This window comes from Hydra vulgaris, chromosome 12 (assembly GCF_038396675.1).
Source record: "Hydra vulgaris chromosome 12, alternate assembly HydraT2T_AEP".
Classification (NCBI taxonomy): domain Eukaryota; kingdom Metazoa; phylum Cnidaria; class Hydrozoa; order Anthoathecata; family Hydridae; genus Hydra; species Hydra vulgaris.
In genome coordinates, this window is record NC_088931.1 from 47,085,307 (window position 1) to 47,109,495 (window position 24,189).

Consider the following 24,189-nt stretch of genomic DNA (forward strand, 5'->3'; position numbering starts at 1 on the left):
TCAATGCATTGGCCATTGCCAATTAATCAACCTATGCCATCAGCTGATATATTAATAATATGGTTATGCCGATTAATGGCATAGACTAGTAGGCCGAGTCACTGCTGATGTATAGGTACATATGTATATGTATTTTACATCCTTAATATTATTATATTACCTATATATAAATACATTAAAACCTATTATTAGCCACAATTGGTCTTTGCCATTGGTACATCACTAATACATATGTAAGTATAAATGCGTGTTTAGGATAACATGTCTGACGCCACACTGAAATACCTTACCGGGGGCTTTACTACATACATCAAATATTTTATAGCCTGCTGCCACAAAGGAGTGCTGCTACAATAAATGGATAGGCACAGTAAAGCGTACATATGTCGGCTGAGGGTTTAGGTTTCGACAAGCACTCTTTTATATAAAAGAAAAGTATTTCAATATTTAATGAAATAGAGTTTATAAATTAACATAATTTATATAAAAAGTTATTAAATTAAATTAAACTAGATTTTTAGGTGAAATAGTCAAAATAATTAATAATAAATATTCATGTACAAATAAGAAAAGATTTGTTTTACACGCAAACAAATTATACCTAACCTAACTAAATATAGCGTAGAGTAATTAATAAACAATAACTTTACTATTTTAAATATTTGATGACAAAGAAAAAAACATTTTCAACTTGTATTTCCAGAAAACTATTTGGATATACGGAAAAAATAAAATTTTAAAGAAATATCCGGAATACCAGAAATATCCGGAAAAAGATAATCCCCTTAATTTATATAAATGTATTTTTTTAATCCATTTATTTAACCATAAAATATGAAAATTTACAATAATATTTTATAAACTCACATAAATAAGGTTAGGTGTCACTCATATAGTTAAAAACTAGTCAATCGAGCAACACCTAAAAAAAAACAAATACAAAAAAAAAAAAAAACTATAAATAAAATAAATAATAAAGAGGAAAAAAAAAAGTAAGGATATAACATAATAACTTGACTAATAATTATAACTAATGATAAAAACTATGATAAAATAATTATAGTAGTACTATGACAGAAATTATTAAAATAAACATGACATTAGCAAAAATTAGGACAATAACTATAAAACTTTTACTAGAATGGAATCAATATCACTATCATTATAAATAATATTAATGAGACTTCTAAAACAAAGGTAAATTAATGATAATAGTAATAATAGTAGAGTTAAAAAAGACAGTATAAAAAAGCAATAATAATAAAAGATAAAAATAATATTCATTAAATATATACTCAAATAAAAATTTATTTTTTAATTTGGTTTCGATTGGGTGAAGAATGTTGATAATAAAAGGGTATTTAGATAAAATCTTTTTCTTATAAACGGTATTATTTGGTGTTGAAAAGGAAGTGTGCAAGTTAAAATTTTTAGTATTTCTAGTGTAATATTTGTGTGTGTCACTTGTTTTAATAAAAAAAAATTATTAAAGGAATTTGGTAGTTTATTTTGAAGAAAATCAAACACAAAGAGACAATTATAAAGCTTTACAAGATCTTGAAATTTTAGAATTTTTAATTCAGAAAATATTTAAATACTTAATTTTAATACGTTATTAGTACATGTAACACCTGGACTTTTCAATAAAGTACTAAGCATTGAAATTGCAAAAAGATACAGGATAAAAAAAGATACTGAGTAAAATTTATATATTCCATAAAAAAGACTTACAAAACTTAACAACAATAAGAAAAAATTTAAAATAAAAAAGCCAAAGGAAAAAAAGAAGTATAAAAAAGTGTACAAAGCAAAATATATATATATGTCAGTTTTATGTTTTTTTTAATTTTAAAGGCCGTAAAAAAAAAAATTTTTTTTTTCCTTTTTAAATATTTGATAGACTGCCTGCCCAAACCAAACCCTTAATCAATGTAGCAGCACTCTGTTCCATGTCAGGCTAATTGTCAGTCGATGTAGCAGCACTCCATTGCAACTCCGACTATAAGATAGTCGATGTAGCAACACTCCGCGAATGTTTTACAATTAAAAAATATGTTGCAGTTTATACAAAATAATACAAAAAAAATAAATGAGTAATCTTTATAAAATGTTATCATCAAAATCAATTAAATAGAAAAATTAAGTTTAAAGTGCAGACCAAAAGATTAAAAGATGATTTTTTCTTTTTATTTATTACTATTGGTTACACAGTATTTGTCAGTAAACAAATTAATTAAAAAACATTTACAATAACTCTAATTTTTTTTTCTTGGATAGGAGTAGCACCAAGCTCCATAGCGTGTCTTCCTTGAGCAATTTTAGAGAGATCATACACCAAGCGCTCAAATATGTTTGCTGAATGTAGGTCACAATCATAGTTTACATAGACATCAACAACTGTTTGAGGATCTATAACAAACAAACATGGATTAAATAATATGAAATTTACAAAAATTTTAACACAAAAATGACTTTATAAAAGACAATCCAATGTCACAACAAATATTAAAACTAAAAATAAGAAAAATCCAACTATCTTAAATTGAAAAAATTTAAAAAAAGTTAACTGACCAGAACATATCTTGGTCAATGCTTGCATTACCATCCATTTATGTTGAAATGAGCTAGAGGATGTTTCTAGAATATTGAGGAATATCTCACGAAAAAAAACCTAAGCAATAAAAAAATTTTTTTTTTAAAGAGTTGTTTGTGAAAAATCTATTTTTAATTTCAAAATAATTTCGTTGTTTTTTAAGATTTATTATATATTTAAATTATGCTTTAAATAATTCATATTTCAAATAATATATTATTTATTACATAACTTTAATATATTTATATTACCAATTATATGTTTCAATATTTCAAGCTTATTTTTCAATTTATTCATTAATTACATGTACACTACCCTCCATAATTATTTGAATGGTTGTACTTTTTCGATATAAGATATCAAAGTTTAACTTGCTATTGGGAGAGAAACTGAAAACAAAGTCTGCCTGAATTATACGTTATCTTCCTATTTATAAGGTTTACAAAAAAATTCATATAAAATCCCATTAGATTAGTTTATAATTTACTTGCTTTTTAATCACCCTTATCAACAATAACCACTATACATATTCTTGAAATTCTACATACAACTTATCCAATTTGATAATATCAATTCTATGCCACTAACTAATAAATTTTTTTCATATCTTATGCATTATTAGACATTAGTTTTTAATATTACTTTTAATTCCTCTGATAAAAATCCGATAGGAGAGAGATCTTGTGATTCAGGAGGCTAAATCATTTTATTCAATATTTGATCATTCTTGAACTCAGTCAAATAACTTATACAATTTTTTGAAAAATATGCTTTGGATTTTAACTTCAAGTCAATTTCTTCTGAAAAATTAATGGCTTTCAATTAACCCATCTTTCCAAAAGTGTAGCATTATTTTTTAAATTTTAAAGATTTAAAACCGTACCTCGTCGGTCCATTTTTACAGTCATTAATGATCCATGTTTTATGTAGTTTTGCCCATTTTAGCATTTTTATTATTCTTATGATTTTTATCAAAGCATTTTAATTAAAATACTTTTAAATTATCTATAAATGTAAAAATAAAAATTGAAAAATAGTTAAATAAAAAAAAGCATTTTTTAAAAAAGTTTATGTCATTCGAATAATTATGAACAGTAGTGTATATTCATATTTTGAGAGATATTGAAAATTTTGTATTTAGATTTTTTAAAAAAATTAAAAAGATATAAATATTGCTATCTACTAAAATATAAATATATTAAAACATATAAATTACCACCCAAGATTTACATTCTCCTCCCATACCCACAAGTAAATAGGAGATATTATATCAAAGTTTTTCTTCTCCAAATTAGCTATGGTTAAAGCTATAATTAAAAAAAAATACTTACTTCAATCTGCATTTTCAGATGAGTTTTAAAATCTGAAAGTAGAGTCAAAAATAATGACAATGAAAGCTCAAATACAATTGGTATAGATGAAACGCCATTCTTTGACAAAGCAACACAGAGATACTGTTTAATGGCACTAATAAACATATCACTGGTTTTGAAGACATGGCCTGCATTTTGAAGGCAAGCAAGAAGTAATTCAAGAGATAAAACTTTTGAACGCAACTCATGAGATCTGATAAAAACAAAAATAACTAAAAAAAATAAAATGTTTAGCTTTTAAGCAAAAGATAAATCAAAACATTAAAAGCTGAAAAAAAATTTATAATAGTATTCTTTTAAAATTAAAGTCTATCAACCAACTTAGGATCCAGTGGTGTTTCTGGTAACTGTTTCATTGAAAGCTTACATAATGATCGAAATACAAGAAAAGTGTCACGCTGCAGAATATGAGCAAAGACAGACAATTGTTTGCCTGATTGCATCTCTGACTGCACTTCTGATGAATCATTTAATAGAACCTCTGACGTACAATTTTCTGAATGTGAAACTGTGTCCTCCACTTTTTTAAGTAAATTAATATCCACTGGGGTACTTGCTTCGCTGCAATTAGTAATGGGTGATTGATCTAAGCACCTTGATGAGATTTCTTCAATCTCCATATTTTTAAACATATCACCTATATTTCAAATAATAAAACTATATTCATATAGTTCAAATAATTTCTAATACATTTTAAATTTTTCTTTTTGTTAATTTTACATGAAAACTAGGAGATATTCAATAAATTCCCAACACAATCAAACTTTCTTATTTCTAATTAATTTAATGAAAACTTTCCAAAACTCTCTAAAAAATCATGTGTGCAATAAAATTTTAAATATTTTATTATATTGCATGTAACCAAATCAAATAAATTGTAACTTACCAACACTATTATTTGATAGAGAATCATTGCATAACTCTTTTAAACTCTTAGGAATCTGCGGAATTTTTAAATTGTTTAGAATACTATTATCAATAATTCCTGAAGAGTTTTGTCCATCTCCTGATGTAGGTGATGTTAGTTTTTCAGATGTAGAGATAGATGGTGTTAGTTTATCAGATGTAGTTACTGGCGATGTTACATTTTCATTAATATATTCCTCTGGATCTTCACCAGATGTTTCATCTAAATTCTCTAATGTTTTCTTATTAATAGAGATATCGGAGTCTGAAGTAATCACCTGGTTTGTATTCTAAGAAAAAGAAAATTGCAAAAAGCTTTATTTGATACATTCAATATTGGCAAGTTAAATATTACATACAATGTATATATTGCATAAAGCATTTTTACTTAATGCTACAATGTAATATCAATTACAAATGCTTAAAAAGTAGCTAACCTACAACTTATTTTATCTTATATTGGCATATTTATTTATATTTACAACCATTAACCATAAAGAACTTAGTTTGTTATTTGCCACCATAGACAAAAAAAGTTCCAAAAAAAAGTTCATGTTTAAGATTCAAAGATTCTTTGCCTGAATCTATTAATTTTGGAGCTTTTAAAATGTTTTCAAACTAAAAAATATTAAGCAGAAAAAAAACAGATTTATCAGTTTCCTGAAATCTATCATTTTTGAAATAAAACCAATATATTTTACAAAAGATTGATTCTTATAAATTTTATTTCTAAAAATACAATTATCATTTATATATTGTTTTAAAAATGGCAAATATTATCTACATTAAAGTTTAACAGTTGTTTAAAACTGGTTTAAAAAAACATGTTTTTATAACAGATTTGACACATGCAAAAACCGTTTTTTTAATTACGGTTTTTAAATAAAAGCGATAATATAATAAAATTGTAAAATAAATTTCATAAATATTTATGTAATAACTTAAATTGCATATTGAGATAAAAATAATAATAATGTTAGGAGTTTTAAGATGAAATGGTTTCAAAAAGTTAGGGCACTTTGCAAACATAAAAACCACTTAAAAGCAGTTCATAAAATAGTTATCTAAAAGAAATCAGAAATCATTTGTAAAGAAGAAATGCCTGAATCTTCCACTTCTTCAAAAGAGTAAATGAATATTCTAAATTTTATGAAAGTGAAAAAGAGTAGTTTAAAAGAAATTATATCAAAACTTGCAGCAATGGATGAGATTTCCATTAATAGTATTATGAATAGCTTACTTATACGGGAGCCTCATCAACAGCGAGGATGTTAACTACCAAGAAACAAATCTAGAGTAATGGATCTCATTTAAGCATTTTATGATGAAGCCAAATTGGAACTATTACAGAGTTAGATTTAGTAAAAATGAATGGGAAAATATATTTTATGACTTAAGAAAAGTGGACAAACAAAAGAAATCATAGATATTTAAACATTAATTTATTCCACTTAGCAAAAGATTTTATTTTGAGATTAGTTCTAATAGCTGGTTCCTGTGATGCTTAGATAACATTAGTATTAGTATTTGAAAGACAAAAAAATTTATACTTGAATCTAGAAACTGACAAAGTTGCGGCATCAAATGAGGGCACTGCTGTTATGACAATTTTTGGAAAATTGTCATGCATAAATAATCATGTATAATTAATCATGCTATTCACAAGCAATCCACTTAACAGTTACTATTATAAAAACATAGAAAAATGATTGAAGCTTAAGTCAAAGTAAATGTTTTAAGTATGGAATTGGAAGATAAGGATAAATATTATTATTATGTTTGTAACAGAGAATATCCTACCTTTATTTTTTCTAAAAATTATGAACAATCAGTTTCTTAAATCACAAAAACTTGTAAGTTCTTTCCAAATTATACAATTTCAAATAAGTTTTTTCTTCAAACAAGTTCTTTCTTCATTCTTTCTTTTATTTTTTTGTAGTCAAGAATTAAATTTAATTTTTTTAATTTTTTTAATTTGATATAATTAAAAAAAGGAAAACAAAAACATTTCTTCACTACAAAAAAAAAGAATAGTACAGAGGAAATGATTAGTAGAGTTCTAGCAGCAAAAGAACGTTTGGTTTTAGCATTAAATGATATTAGTTCATCTTATATGTGGATAAAAGCTCAAAGTCTTAAACTTTTGGAACTTCATAAAGTCTTGGAACCAATTTTTTTTTTTTTTTTAAACATCTTCGCTTCCAACAAGACTGCAAGCACCCACTAATTAAAGTTGAAAGTTACTGAAAGAAAAAAGATGAAGATTGTAGAGCAAGATAACGATTGACGGACAACTTAAAGGATTGCAAATTATATGAATCAGGAAAACAAGATGAAGGAAGCGAATTCCAAAGAGCTGATGTTCGAGGAAAAAAAATTGATGAATAAGCGTTTTTGGAGCACTTAGGTACAGTTACAGAAAAAGGATAAGACTTGATTGAATGACGAGTAACACGAGAATCAATTTTAGTAGATGGCACAAGAGACGCTAGCTCTTTAGAGCAGTGCTCATTATAGAATTTGTAGAAAAGAGAATGAGAAGCAACATTACGACGATGTAATAATGGTTGGAGGTTGGCTGCAAGAGCAGGTCCAACTATGTTTACAATGCGTTTTTGCACCTTGTCTAAAAGAGAAAGGGCATCATTCGAAAGTCCGCCCCAGATATGACAACAGTATTCCATACAAGGCCGGATTTGAGATTTATAGAGAATCTTCTAGCAGTTGAAGACTTAGAGTGACAAGGTTAACAAGTAAAGGTACATTTGAATTTCTGTTAAATGAACTGAAAAATTTAAACTGTGAAACAAGTTTGAAATTATTAAAGGCTTTAGAAGAACTAACTCAAGAAAGAAGTCAAGTAGAATTAGCAACTCTTAAGATTATTGTATTTGCAAAATCCTTAAAACATTTCCAATTTAACAAAAAAATCTAGTGGACTCCTTTTAGCTTCAAAAACCAAAATTATTTAACTATTTATTATATAATAATGAAATTCTCTATTTATCTAGAATATTTCCAAATTCTAATGTGGACAAAGATTCAGATGAAAAAGAAATCAAATAAACTACCCATCACTACATCATCGTCTTTTTAAAAAGAAGCCATGGAAAAACCAATAAGTTTCTTGAAAAACCTGCAGAAAACCTTACAAGTCTAAAGTCTGAAAGCTAATTCTTTTTTATTTAAGCCAAAGATTAAAAGAATCAAAAACTTTATTATTTGATGTGCTTAAAACTGTAAAACCAAGCTCAGTTACTAGTGAACAAGTATTTTAAATTGTAGACAATATTGTGTAATAAATAAGAAAAAAACTTGCCACTATTTAGTAGACATTTTTTTTTTTTTTTTTTTTTCCTCAGGAAAAACTAGAATGAGTGAAACAAATATAATTGTTGTTCATAATTTAAAAAATTTGCAAAACTGGTTAAATCGTTTTTTTGAGAAATTTTTTTGAGAATTTGAAAAATAATTAAAAAAATTTTTTTTTTGTTATAAACCCTGATCTACATATTTGACCCTAATCACTGTGGAGAAAAATTGAACATAAAAATATTTATATTGTTTATGTTTTAAAAAGTGTTTTATAGGGTTTCTGCACTTTTCTATGCTTTTTAAGTAAATTAGAACAAGAATAGAAAACTTTGTTTCATTTAAATGCCTGGTTAGATCCAATATAGACAAAAAATTAAATAAAAATTTTAAATGTTTAGAAAAATTTTAAAGTCTTAAAAACAATAAGCAATGCATTTGTTTGTGTTGATTTCTGACACAATTCACTAAATTCTTGAAAAAACCTTCAGACTACAAATAGTTGTCTGGAAGACTCAATTTTTGTATTGTTCCAATTGCAGTTGATAAATATTATCTTTTAATAGATACAAATCATCAACTACTAACAGCAAGATAAATAAAATATTCAGATTGTTCAATATTTATGTTGAACATTTTTTTTTACAATAACTTTATAGCAATTAGCTCTCTATTTCAGTATTGTATAATTATAAGGCATAAAATACATATAAATATAAAAAACAAATATAAACGCATTTATATATAAATGTATCTAGTAAGCAAACTATATATATATATGTATATATATATATATATATATATATATATATATATATATATATATATATATATATATATATATATATAAACATACTTTTATACAAATTAAATTACCCCTTGTAACTCCATCCGTTGAAATATCACACTAATCATTTGTGTAAGAGTAGCTTTAGCTGTAGTTTGATTGATTAGATTTTTACTAGCAAGGTAAATGTTGTAACACGTTCTTACAGACTGTAACAATGTTCCTTCATGGACCTCACATGATACAGAGGTAACTGCTGTCAAAAGAGCCTATATACGAAAAGAAATAAATTAAACACATTTTAGTCAACTTATAATAAACCCTTATATATAAAAATAAAATATATATATTTTTTTATTTTTATATTTAAATATATAAAAATAAAAGTTAAAATAGTTAGCACCAAAAGTATAATGAATACGTAAAAATACTAAAAGTATAATGAATAAGTAAAAATACTAAAAGTATAATGAATAAGTAAAAATACGAAAAGTATAATGAATAAGTAAAAATACTAAAAGTATAATGAATAAGTAAAAATACTAAAAGCATAATGAATAAGTAAAAATACTAAAAGCATAATGAATAAGTAAAAATACGAAAAGTATAATGAATAAGTAAAAATATCAAATAGTTTGATGGATGGAATAAACATATACTAAATTTGAAATGCTAATAGAAAAAAGGCACAAAATTATATATTATATTGAATACCAAAAAATATCAAAATTTTATTGGTTGGTGGAGTAAACATTTTTTTGAGGCTATAACAATCTTTAGTTTGAAATAAAAACATGGATGAATAAAACAAAAAACAAGAAATATAAATTTGTTTTGTATAATTAGATATATGATATGTAGTAAATATTTATTACTCTACGTCCCTGGTAGTACCGCGCTCAACTTGTTTCTCTGCGCAGCGGCCTTGTTCTTCAAGGTTCGTGTTTCGGAGTTATAGAGAAAAGAGAGAGTGTTATAACCACAAGTTTTTGGGGTGATGAATTACAAAAAAATATATATATATATATATATATACAACCTTCAGAATCAGGAAAAATTAGTTTTTCAGGCTTGGATAGTAATAGTGTATGATCGCACTCTGTAATCAACCATACAAATAATTTTTTTTCTTTACAATATGACCATGGCTGTTTTGATGTTTCATTTATTTATATGCAATAAAAAAATCATTACGTTGTGGATAACATGTTGTAATTAATGGTTGATTTTTTCCAATGTTTATATTTTATGCAAAGGCTTTAAATTAAATAAAAAATTAATTATAATGATCATTTAAAATTAACGCATTTTGTGTAAATTAAATATGTAAATTTTTGCAGTGGGCATGTATTTTTTATGATAAATTTAAATATTTGAGACTATTTTTCTATGTCTTTCTAAAAATCTTTCATAAGATTACTTTTTTTAAATACTTTAAATTATGAACAAGTTTAATTAAAATCTTCCTATTGCAATGAAATGATTTAACTGCTTTATTTTTTTCTTTTTATATTTACAAAGAATTGTTAATAAGTTTCTTTTTAAACTTGACTTATTAATAAAATGATTGAAAATTACTTTTTTTAAAAGACTACATTATTATTAAAAACAAAAAAAATTTGGGGACTTTTTCAAAAAAATGTTTATACAATTTCAAAATATTATACTTTTTTTAATTGTATTTTTGAACAGATTTTTCTTGATTTAAATATATGGTTCATTTCAATAATTTAATAAGTAATTTGTAAAAGCGCTTTGCATAACTTTAATAAAATGTTTCAAAAGATAAGTTTTAAAGTAATTTATTTCAACCACTATTAAAAAAGGAAAAAAAGTAAATTTCGCTAAACTACTTAGCTTCTTATTTCAGCACATTTCTGAAATGTTTAAATCATCAAAACAGTCATGGTCAAGTTGTCAACAAAAAAAATTATTTGCGTGGTCAGCAATAGCGTTTGATCGCACGCCATTCCTGTCCAAGCCTGATATATATATATATATGTATGTATGTATATATATATATATATATATATATATATATATATATATATATATATATATATATATATATATATATATATATATATATATATATATATATATATATATATAGTAAGATGAAAAAAAATAAGTGATGAAAAAAGATGAGTGCCGTAAAAAAGTTTTATGGCACTAATCTTTTTTCATCACTCATTTTTTTTAATAAGCTATATATTTAAATCAAGAAAAATCTGTTCAAAAATACAACTAAAAAATCGTTACAAAATTCAAAAAAAAACAATGGAATGAGTTTTGACGTCAAATAATATTAATAATAATAATAATAATAATAATAACAATAATATGGAAAAACATCTTTTTAAATTGCCAGTGTCATATTGGGAAAGAAGGAATCTGTTTCTATATCTACACTTAGAAACAATCTCACTCTTTTTATTCAATAAATTAGTATTTTTATAATAGAGAATTTCATATTTTTCGGTGAGAAATAATTTGCAAGATTTGGATGTTGGATTATATGCTTTACACCGCCTGAGAATTTTCCACTTAACTATAGAAACTAAATTCTTTTAACTTTCATACATGTTTTGAGAGCTCAGTATCATTTTTGTATTTAGATATGTTAAATGATTTAACATGATTAGCGTATCTTAATTTAAAAGGAGTCTCACTTATCCCAATGTAGGATTTTTCATTAGAAGATGAATCAAGATTATCAGTTGTAACAGTTGCTTGATATACAATGTTGCTTGACAAACATTTATTGAACAACGGACAGAGGTTGTTGATTAGGGTTTGTATAATTGCATAAAATGTATTTGTTGTGCGAATTTATAATAGATTTTACACTTGGCATACAACTGTAGCTAACTTTGACTGTGTTCCTGTTAAAGATTTTATGCAGTTTGTTATTATTAGGAAAATGTTTGTCAATAAGTTTCAAAAAACATTTTCCCACATTTGTGCTAACGTTTTTGCTAAATGAAGGGTTAAACCAAATGATGTTGCGGGCTCTGTTCCATTTTAGAGTAAATATTGTTATAGGATTATATGTTAGACTACATTTATAACCAGACTTTAATAAAACTTCATTATATAGAGGAATAGTATTTTGAAATATATCTTTGTTAGATGAATTTGTAGACAATCTAAGTTCAATCGAATGTGGTATTTGTTTTAGTATACTTGGCGGGTGATTTGAATCTTGCATGAAAAATTAGTGATATGTTCTCTTTATTTAACGTTAGGTGTTGCTTCGCAAAATTGGTAGAGTTTTTAAGAAGTGTTTCACTGATAGAAGGGTAGAAGTCAATAATATCAAAAACTAAAAATTTATAAAGGTGTTTATCTTTTATGGCCTTAAACCAATCGATAACATTTCGAGTGTTATTCCATTGATTTAATTGTAATATATCTGTTATTAATACATCTGTTATTCCAAGGTCTTCTTGGAATAACAGATGGTACAATGATACAAAAAATCCAAATTGGAATTGATGATCCAGCATACATTTGCAAGTGAATTCCTTGTTTTTAAGTTTATTTTATCTATTTATTGATCTATTTTGTGATTATTTCACTTTATATTGATCACTCTCAAATCAAAAATAATTGATTATTATTACATAATCAAAAAACAATATATATATATATATATATATATATATATATATATATATATATATATATATATATATATATATATATATATATATATATATATATATATATATATATTTATTTATATATATATTTAAACAACTTTAAAATGTATTCTACAAAATAGAGTGCTCGATGTTCTTAAAAGAACAGACCAATTATATATTAGTAGAAAATCACTTAACAATATTTTTTTTTTCATTTTACACTGTGTTTCATCAATAAAGACTCATAAGAAATTTTTGATAAACTCATGAAATATAAAATGTTTTGATGTTTTTTATACAAGATTTGCCATGGTTATGCAACAATTACTTTTATTCTTTATATGACGCTAATTTCAGATTCCATCGTTTACTATTTTAACAATTATGGCTGGATAAAAATATGTTGGAACTTTTAGTTTAAACATAATTACTTAAAGAAATTAATTAAATAATAAAGAAATGAATATTTTAATTTAAAGTATTATTTAGTCTATGAGGAACACTTTTTATCATACTTTTACAGAAATATAAAAAAAATTTAATTTTTTAGAAAAATAGTGATTTCTTCAAATGACAAAATTTCAAGATTACTAAATGCCTTTGAAACATCTGTTTTTATGTTTTTATGCTTAAGTTTTTTTGCTTTTCAACTCCCTAATGCTTTTCAACTTCCTATGGCTGAGGGCCACTGCAGTCAAGGAGGCTACTTTATTGTGGTTAAAACCCTCTCTCAACTCTATGTCTGCCGGCTATTCAGAAAACATGTTTTAATTTTTTTCTTGAGAAATCTGTTTTTATATATTAGCAAAATATATACAAAAAAAAAAAAAAAAAACATAAAATTTAAATACAATACATGAGTGGGTTGGGACTATCACCATACAGGTCGTTCAAAGAAAGAAGTCTTAACGTAAGTCTTCAAATTGTACAGAAGATGAGAAAACTTAAAACATATAACATCTTATTTCATCATTCTATAAATCATCAACCTATAACACCTTATTTCAAATACAAAAACAATTAATAAAATATTCAACTTTAAATAAAAACACACTTTGATTATTTGTAATTGAATTCCTTCGTCAGTTGATGTTCCATTAAAACATCCACAAATTATTTCTATAATTTGATCAATAAGCATTTTTCCTGGTTGCCCATTTTCAGGAACATTACCTTTTATGTGTCCGTAGGCTATCATTTTCTAAGAAAAGAAAATATCAAAATAAGCAATAATAGTAGTTTTGAAAAATGAGTAAAAAAATTTCCCATTCTCTTAAAAGAACCTTAAGGCAGTTTAACAGAAACAGGTTGAAAGTATTTTGTAAATATAGTAACTATTAAAGATAAATTTATAAGTATTAAAAAAGTATTAATAAGTACAAAAAAAAATTATTAAAATAAAAAATATCATTAAGTACAACCTTAGCAATTAATAAAGTAAACAAAAAATTTACCACTTTTATTGAAAATAAAAATGCTTTATAATATCGTGAGAAGATTCACAAAAGCATAAAAATTAAATAGTTAAATAATTCCCAGCCAGTATAACAGAAGAAATTTACAGGACACCCTATTTTTCGTAAGTTTAAAATATATATTTTATATTTGTTGTGTTGGCTGCATTAGCTTAACCATTGAAGACTGCTATGTGAATATTTAAACTATTTAAAATACATACCATAATAATATAAAATACTATAGCTACTTATTCAGAATCTTTAAACTTTTTTTTGTTTTTGATCTCACTTACCTTGAAAAATGAAATCAAGTGAACTTATAATAGTGTGATAAATAGAAAAATTATAGTGCGACAGCATATTAATTATTTAATAGTGTAGCAATAGAGTCGCGAAAAAAGTTACATATGAATAATATTTGGGACTTGTTTTATTTCATATTTAAAATATTGCATTTTAAATTTTAAATACTCATTGTTCTTGAATATAAGAAAAAGAACTTTTTTAAATTAAAAAGAAACATTTTCCTTCTAAAAAAAAATTCATTTCTAATTTAAAATTTTTTTGTTTTTTCTAAACAAAAAATTTTTAAATTAGAAATGAGTTTTAATCTGATTTTCTAAAGACGACATAAATAAAGTCATGATAAGAAATATTGATTGTATTTAACCAGAATCTTGCAAGATTTTAACTTATTTTTTATATAACCAAAATAACTATTTATTTTATTAAAGGTCAAGATTTCATCCCAGCTAGACAAGATTATGCAATTCTATTATGAAATAAACATAATTGTATTATGAAATGAACATAATTTCATTATAAAATGAACATATTCTATTATGAAATAAACATAACTTATCAAACTGTCTTTTGAAAAGATGTTTTACTGTTTTGTTTCAAAAAATATATATATATAAAATATAATGTAATAAAATACAAATGTAAAATATTACCAATTAGTAAAAATAAAATAAGTCAAAATTCAAATTCTGTCTTAATATACACAGGACAAACAAAGGAGTATACTATAAACCAAGATAAAAATAATATTTTTGTAAATCATACCTGTAAACAATCCAAAGCACTGCACACAATTCTGGGAGTCTTTGATTGGCATGCAAGTTCAAATGGAAGGAAGTACTTTTCTGTAGCTATAATACCTAACCGATTTTGATCTTCACTGTAAAAGAAATTCAAATAAACTAGCTATTTTTAAAAATGTCTATAAAATTAAATCAAGTTAGATGAAATACATTACAAATAATGTTGTCATTCTTATTATTAAAATTAAATCAAGTTAGATGAAATACATTACAAATAATGTTGTCATTCTTATTATTAAAATTAAATCAAGTTAGATGAAATACATTACAAATAATGTTGTCATTCTTATTATTAAAATTAAATTAAGTTAGATGAAATACATTACAAATAATGTTGTCATTCTTATTATTAAAATTAAATCAAGTTAGATGAAATACATTACAAATAATGTTGTCATTCTTATTATTAAAATTAAATCAAGTTAGATGAAATACATTACAAATAATGTTGTCATTCTTATTATTAAAATTAAATCAAGTTAGACGAAATACATTACAAATAATGTGGTCATTTTTATTATTAAAATTAAATCAAGTTAGATGAAATACATTACAAATAATGTTGTCATTCTTATTATTAAAATTAAATCAAGTTAGATGAAATACATTAAAAATAATGTTGTCATTCTTATTATTAAAATTAAATCAAGTTATATGAAATACATTAAAAATAATGTTGTCATTCTTATTATTAAAATATATATTTTTAATGATTTGCAAACTTTTTACAGCAATTTAAATATTCACATCGAAAATGCAAGTATTCATTGAATTATACTATTATATACTTTAAAAGTTTGAATTATTAAATCTTTTTAAACTTTATTATTACAAATAAAGATTGATAAATTGTTATATTTTATAAAACAATTATACATACACAAAACCATAATAAATTATTAGGATTAAATACTTTTCTGCTCACTCAAAAGACCTATGACCAAAAAAGGTGGTTTTGAGCTTTATTACAAACCAAAACATATCAAACAAATAGGTTAAAATTATCTGCATGTAACGAAGTTTTAAATTTTTTGAGAATGGGAGTCTGAAATCAAAAATAATAATTTTAAAAAAGTTTTTTTGAATTATATACCAAATAATTAGATAAAAAATTAAAAAGTAATTAAAAGAATCAAAAGATTGTTAACAAAACTTGAAGTTCTTTTTCTTATCATTTTGAAATAATATTTTTAAAATTTTAGTAATATGTTATTGGTTAGCATGTAATATAATCTATTTGGAAGATGTTAATAAAATGTCATTGATCAGCATATTATATAATCTATTTAGAAGATTTTGATAAAATGAAATTGATCAGCATATGATATACTATATTGCATGTTATATGATATATTTTTTACTCTTTTTATATATATACTATGTATTATTATATTTTGCTTAAGAAAAAAAAACTTTTCCTAATTGTTTAAATTTTCATATCTGTTCTTAATTGTTTAAATTTTTATATCAACTATATACCAGAAAAAGGTTCTTCTTATTATACTAAAAACTGGATGAATGATAAATAACAATAACAAAATATGACAAAACATTTACCTCTCACCCTGAATTGAAGCTTTTTCAATTTCATCTAGTACAAAAAAATAAATTTCATCTATTATAAAAAAATAATTCAAACAATCTTATAACTTAATATATTTATTGCAAACTTATCAAGTTATAAAACAAGATTAAAAAAAGAAAAGAAATGAACTAGCAGCGAATTTAATTTTTCTTACAATGGATAATAATAACAAAAATTATCATCATCATCATCATCATCATCATCATCATCATCATCATCATCATCATCATCATCATCATCATCATCATCATCATCATCATCATCATCATCATCATCATCATCATCATCATCATCATCATCATCATCATCATCATCATCATCATCATCATCATCATCATCATCATCATCATCATCATCATCATCATCATCATCATCATCATCATCTTCATCATCACCATATCATCTTCACCATCATCATAATCATCATCATCATCAGCACCAGTTAATCATCATCATCAGCTGATAAACCCTTGTTTCGGGTTTATCATCTTTACCATTATCATAATCATCATCATCACCGGTTAATCATCATCATCATCAGCTGATAAACCTTTGTTTTGGGTTTATTAACATATGAAATACACTGTCATTCACTTCAACATTTATTGAATGAAAAGATTTACTCCAGTCTCTTGATGGTACTAGATCTCTTATTGATACTGTAGACAGTCATTCTTCAGGGAGTTTGACTTAATCATATTGTAATTCTGCTTCTATTAGTTTGGGTTTTTCTACTAGAAGATTTAAAGCAATCAAGCATGTTTTTGGTTAAGTTAAAATGCATTTTTTATTAATCTCTGATAAGCTTAAAATTTAAATAATTTTTGGGTAAAAAATATATATTTGTAGACCATTTATTTAATATACTTAATATAATATATCTCAGAAACATCAACAAAAAATTAATTTTGATTCTTAAAATGTTTTCTTTTATAAAAACAAAATTGTCAAACACCAACATACTTATTTGGGACAACTATTCCAACTAGAGAAAACTGTGGAGTTACTATTATAAATAGATATTTTTGTGTTATAGTTTAGAAAAAATTTGATACTGCAACTTATTACATTCCACTGCTCTAATATTTTTCTATGTTTTCTTTTTCTTTTCTATGTTGGCATTTAAATAAAGATCAAGCTTTTAAGTCAGGGTAGAAACAAGTTTGTTTAAATTTTTTATTGCAAAATGATAACTAGCTAGATTGTTGTCATTGCATGACAATTGAGTAAATTTTATTCCTTTAACAACCAAAACACTGTTGTCATTATTGTCATTAACACACTCACACTTCTTTAGTATTTAAATGTGAAATACCCCACAATTTCTACCCCTCTTCCACAAATCACTGTTTCAACTTATCCACAAAACTTGTTGTATAACTAACTCCTATTAACTCAGTAAAATCTTTTTTAATTCATTTTAAAACCTCTCCTTTACCTTTTCATACAACATTGGAAGTTTTTTTGTCTAAATATTGATGCTGATTTGACAGTGATTTTGTATCTCTCAGTGGTAGCTTTCAGAGAGGCTGATTTCCATCAGCAACTGTAAAATATCAAAGTACTAAAAATAATAGTGTTAAAAACACAGATAGATAGAGTACTATCTGTGTTTTTGAGTCAAGTTCTTTAACCAATTTAAAAAATGACTTTAGTATCAAAACTTATAAACAAAAAAAACCATGACTTATAAACCAAAACTATAAATTTCTAAAAACAAAATAAAATGTGTTGTTTTTGAAGCAACCTTTGCTTCAGTCTCTTGCAAAGTTCACCAGATCTACTTGCTCTTTGTAAGACTAATTTGAGTTCGGCTGTCTCACCTTGAGATCTTAGTGTTGATGGTTATCTTCCTTTAATTCATAAAGACTCCAATAGTCACATGCTTGGTTCACCCATTTTACCACATGCTTGAATTCACACATTTGTCGGGAAAATAGGTTGGAACCCACAGACTATTCCCACTTCACTCCATCACTTTTCTCTTTGTTAGAACAAAGAAAAAAGTGATGGAGTGAAGTGGTAAATAACATCAAAAGGTGATGGAGTGAAGTGGTAAATAACATCAAAAGGTTATGGAGTGAAGTGGTAAATAACATCAAAAAGAGTGCAGTCTTGAGATGAAGAAGAGCAATATAGTTATTGTTCTCCTTCGTCTCAAGACTGCACTCTTTTTGATGTTATTTCTGATCAAATTGACCAAACCTTTTCTCTTTATCCTTCAGCCAATGACGTTGTTGTTGGTGACTTTAATGCTTATCACACTGAATGACTTGGTTCTAGTGTCAGTGACTCTGCATGTGTTAAGGCCCATAACTTTTGCCTTTCTCAATCACAAATTGAGACAAATAGTCAACTTTCCAACTCACTTTCCAGACAATTAAAATCATTTACCTTCTCTACTTGACTTATGTCTTGTTTCTGATCTTAGCCACTGCTCACATTCATCTTTAGGTGCTTCTGATTATGGTTTAATCTCTCTAAAACTATTATCTCATTCTTTTTCATCATCAGTATCCCCCTATCATTGTACTTCTCACAACAACCTTAAAGTTGACTAGGACTCTTTATGTGATTTTCTTTGTGATGGCCCTTGGCTATAAATCTTTTACCTTTCTACTGACAAATATGCTTTGTATGTAACTTTTTGGATTCAGGCTGGCATGGAATCTTTTACTCCCTCTCAACGATTCCAAGTCAAGCCTCACTCCTTTCTGTTATTTTTATCTCATTGCGCTACAGCGATTTTCAACTGTAACCATCACTTCCATATCTATTGTGGAAACAATTCTCCAAATAGACCTTTATTTATTATTGCTAGAAAACGTAAAAAATAATAACCTGAGAATAGTGGCTTTTGTCTAACGCCAAAGCCCACTATTCTCAGGTCACAAAATCTCATATTTCATCTCATAAATTAGGCTCCAGATAGTTTTGGAAAATCTTTAACAGTGTTAATAATAAGGGCAAATCTGTTATTTCTTGTATGGCTCAGATTTTGTTACTTCACCTAAAAGCTGAATTGCTAAGAACTTTTCATCAATCTTATGCCATGACTCCACTGATCACATCCTATCTGATATAGCCAACTGGAATGATACAAATGTCAAGCAGTGGTTGATCCACTGATTGACATTTGTATCATTCCAGCTTCTATATCTTAAGTGCTTAGACTCTTCTACAGCTTTTGGTCCGGACAACATACCTGTTATAGTTTTTCAAAAGTGTTCTCTGGAACTGTCATCTATACTTTCAAAACTATTTAAAAAGTGTTTATCAGAGTCTTGTTAAATTGCCAGCTGGAAAACAAAATTTTGAGACAAATATTATTTTATGTTTAAAAAGTCTCCACTGACAAGAACACAATAAGCAAAAAAATATAATTATTTTAGACCACTTAACTACAGATTTACCAAGATAATTTTACTCCGAAAGAATACTTTGCTAAGTTGTTTCATAGATACATAGCTGATATGACTTTAAACTTCTTTTTCAGCAAAAACATCCTCCAAATCCATTTTGAAACTATATGTTTGGTCTTTAAAACTGCATCATTAAAAGTCTTACAATCAGGTATTTATCAAAAAAGCATAGATATGGAAAACTTGTACTACTATTGAAACAAGATTAAAAAAAATATTAGCTGGAGGTCTATTATATATCATCATTTTATACCATTATTAAATATATATCATCATTTTTAGGGTCAAACTCTAAAATGCTAAATAACACTATTAAGATATCATGCGTCGATTTTAAGCTTCATATGATAATAGAATATTATATATTTAAAAAGAACATTTTAGATTTAAAAATCTTGAAATTTTACTATAGAAAACAATTTGACAGTTTAACTAAAATTTTACAGGACTATTTATTTCCAGTATTGCTTTTCCCTGCTTATTATTATTAGGTGCTGCAAAAATTAAAATAAGAACATCATAAAAGTTATATGTGGAATTACAGTAATAATGACAATGTTAGGAATAGTAATTATTAGAACAGTACTATAAGTTAATAAAACAAAGATTTTAAATGAATAATAGTATTTTAATTATTTTTAGTTTTAAAGAAATAACTAAAAATTCTAACCCAAAGCTGATTCACATGCTTTTTTTAATTGCAAATGGTTTGCTTTTTTAAGCTCCTTTTCTGCAAGTATCTTCTCCAAAGCCCTTTTCAAAAACATATGTTTGGTCTTTACATTCTGCATCATTGAAAGGTTTATAATTAATTATAAAATCTTTTTAAAGAAAACGCAGCTTTATAAAACTTGATCAGACATTAATTAAAAGTATTATAAGCTTTGTTTATTCATTTACTTTTAGCAGCCATTTTGAAATTTTACTAATATTGTAACTTGTAATAAACCGCAGTCATTTTAATACCAATCAAGAATCACACACGGTTAATTAGTAACCCTACCAATATTCTTAATTTATAACCTATTCGGTTAATTAGTTATCTAATTGATGAATTATTAGTCTACTCCGTTAATTAGTAACCTACTCAGGTATTTCGTAACTTAACCCAAAATATGGGCGTCTGCCGCATTTTCAAATTTTTCCTTTTCTTTTTTCTTCGAAAATAAAAGTAATAAGAAAGAGAATACTCGAAAATTTCACAGCCTGCAAACTTAATCTATTGTTTGACACACTGTCATTAGTAGAAATATTCGTTATAATATATTGTAATTACTTCCAAAAATATTGTCTCATTGGGTTGATTACCAAAGACTAAAAGGCTAAGAGGCTTAAGCCCCTACACCTTTTTGATAAAAAATTTTCAGCGCGGGTGTAAACAAACTCAAACTGTGAGAGTACCACAATTTCAAATAAAATTCATCAGTCAAACTTCAAAAGTGTTCTTAAAAAGTTTATTTATTTTAATATTAAAAAAATGCATCTAAGAAAGCCTACTTGCAAAAAAGTTATGATGTTATTAACATTTTACAAATCGACTGAGTAAACATGGATTAGCACTCAATTATCTGTTGAAGTTGTCATATTTCATACATTGTTCAGCAAGTTGAAAACGGAAATTACATCTCTTCCAATAGCATAAATAAGCCTACTACATACACGAAATAGTCAGAATTTGACAAATGTTTAAAAACACTAATGTTATTGTAAGGTTCTACTTTCTTAAACTATTATTTTTAACTACTTTCTCAGTAAACTTCCATAGTTGATTCAGCACCTGAACTGATATTCCAAGAAACTTTCTGCATCATTTTACTAATGACATCTACCTTTTCCAAGATTTCGTACCATATGATTATTGAACAAATAAATTTATAAGATTTAATTTTTATTGCCAAACATTCAGCCTTATGTCGAACTGTTGGCGTTAAACATTCTTCAGCTATTTCTATAAGGCTATCGTAAATTTTACTTAATTCATGTCGCAGTGGTCTAATCGCTTTAGTTCTTGCTTCCCACCGAGTTTCAATAACCTGTTTCAATGTTAAAGATTTTACATTTTTCTTTAAAACTTGCCATCTAAATGGTAAACCACTGAAGAAGTTATATATTGCTGATACAGTACTGAAAAAATCCACCGTTGGAAACGAATCTTTAGCTGCATCATTAATCGCCAAGTTTAATGTATGCGCGTTGTATGGCATAAACAAAGCTCGTGGATAATTGTACAAAATTCGTTTTTGCAATCAAATATGTTTTCCGGACATATTAGATCCATTGCCGTATACCTGGCCCCTCATGTAGTTAATATTTAGTTCAAGATAGTTTAATTTGTGAATTAGGAAATCATAAAAACATTCTCCAGTACTTTTTTCAGCTTGATAAAAATCAATGAAATTTTCTCTTATTTTATTATTTTTAGTATTTACAATTTTTTTATTTTTAGTATGTACAGTCTAAAATGATCGAAAAATATTTTGCTTCTTTTATTGATGTTAATATATATTTTTGAATTTGATTTGCAAGGATAGTGATTATTTCATTTTAAAAGCGATTTCCCAGGTAATGTGGCATGCGGTTCTTTAAAGCTATTGATTTTTGTACGTGTTTTATGCCATTATATCATTAAATTTTTCTATCATTATTTTTTCGTACAATATGCTGGATGAACCTCTAAAAAGCTAAACACTGCCCTGTTAGAAATTGTACCACAGATATCATGCGTGGGACAATTTGACACCATCGTTTTTTCTCGGCATCATAATACCGTTGCATATTGTTATCAATTGTAGTTTTTCTTTTTAAATTTAATTCCAACTCTTTCCAACGAGTGCAGTTTTCGATGTGTATCGATGTTTTTTTGTAACAAGATAAGTTTTCAGATGTGTGTTGCCAATTTTTGAAGCCTTCATTAACTAATTTTATTTCTTTTTTGCCAAATAATTTACAACAGAAACGAAATATGGCATTATTTTTCGGAGAATAGAGTAACCACTGACGTTTAAATTTTCACCATTTGTCATTTTTCTATAAAAATAAACCTTTGAAAAAGATCTTCTATATTTATTTTCTGGATATGTAGATTGTGTATATTGAATAGGACCTTTTTTGATTAAAATATCCACCACTTTATTGATAAGCGTTATAGGCCAGCAAGCTAGATCATTTAGTTCCAGACACAAAGCAGAATATGCTTCATCAATTTTAGTGATATTATGTATATTTGCAACTGCAATATTGTCATTAGCATTTGTATTTTCGGAAAAAAAAATCACTACTTGGATTTGCAAGGCTACTGCAAGCATTTCCCGTGATATCTTCAATATTTGTAACTGTATTATCTCCTATTTTATTGTTACTAATAATATTGTCATTTGTATTTTCTGCTAATAATTTATTTTCATTTTTATCAGAAGAAATTTCTCTACTTAAATTTGTTTGGCTAAAAGCATTTTCCGTCTCTGATGGTATTGCTTTTTCCAAATATTTTGTTAGTGAATCAAAGATTTTTTTAGCTTCATTTTGTTTTCCTTCTCAATTTCTTCTATACTGTGCTCCGGACAATCTTTTCGTTTTTCTTTCAGACATTCTAAGGATTTTGACTAAAATGTTTAAAAATAATACATTACAATCTCTCTAATTCGAATCTCCTTAATTCGGAAACCTCCATAATTCGATTAAATCCAAAGCCACCGTGAAATGCGCATAAGAAACTCTTACGTTTTAACTTTCTATAATTCGAATCTCTATAATTTGAAAACCTCGGCATTTCGAATGGATTTTTTAGACCGGTATAGCAGTCTAAAATTACTCCCGTCAATAAATACTCCCGGAGTATAAATTTCCTAGGAAATATGTACTCCGAGAGTATTTATATCCTAGGAAATAATTACTCACGGGAGTATTTATTTCCTAGGATATAAATACTCCCCCAGGATATAAGTACTCCCCTAAAGTTGAATTTGAAATATATAAATATAACATCGAATTTGAGGTGGCGC

The 24,189-nt window shown here is 25.8% G+C and overlaps 1 protein-coding gene across 1 annotated transcript in view; it reads right to left on the reverse strand.

Annotated features, from left to right (window-relative positions):
- Nucleotides 1-21,286, reverse strand: part of LOC100214290 (brefeldin A-inhibited guanine nucleotide-exchange protein 1) — an 89,173-nt gene extending 67,887 nt beyond the window's left edge. Inside the window, exons 1-10 of the mRNA XM_065813475.1 lie at nucleotides 20,859-21,286; nucleotides 16,739-16,772; nucleotides 15,144-15,258; nucleotides 13,673-13,819; nucleotides 9,061-9,240; nucleotides 4,853-5,162; nucleotides 4,288-4,603; nucleotides 3,925-4,159; nucleotides 2,572-2,671; nucleotides 2,249-2,409 (exon numbers count right to left, since the gene is read on the reverse strand). Of these exons, the coding sequence (XP_065669547.1) occupies nucleotides 2,249-2,409; nucleotides 2,572-2,671; nucleotides 3,925-4,159; nucleotides 4,288-4,603; nucleotides 4,853-5,162; nucleotides 9,061-9,240; nucleotides 13,673-13,819; nucleotides 15,144-15,258; nucleotides 16,739-16,772; nucleotides 20,859-20,982 (1,722 nt within the window). The 5' untranslated portion in view covers nucleotides 20,983-21,286. The remainder of the gene's footprint in view (nucleotides 1-2,248; nucleotides 2,410-2,571; nucleotides 2,672-3,924; nucleotides 4,160-4,287; nucleotides 4,604-4,852; nucleotides 5,163-9,060; nucleotides 9,241-13,672; nucleotides 13,820-15,143; nucleotides 15,259-16,738; nucleotides 16,773-20,858) is intronic.
- Between the last annotated feature and the right edge of the window lie 2,903 nt (nucleotides 21,287-24,189).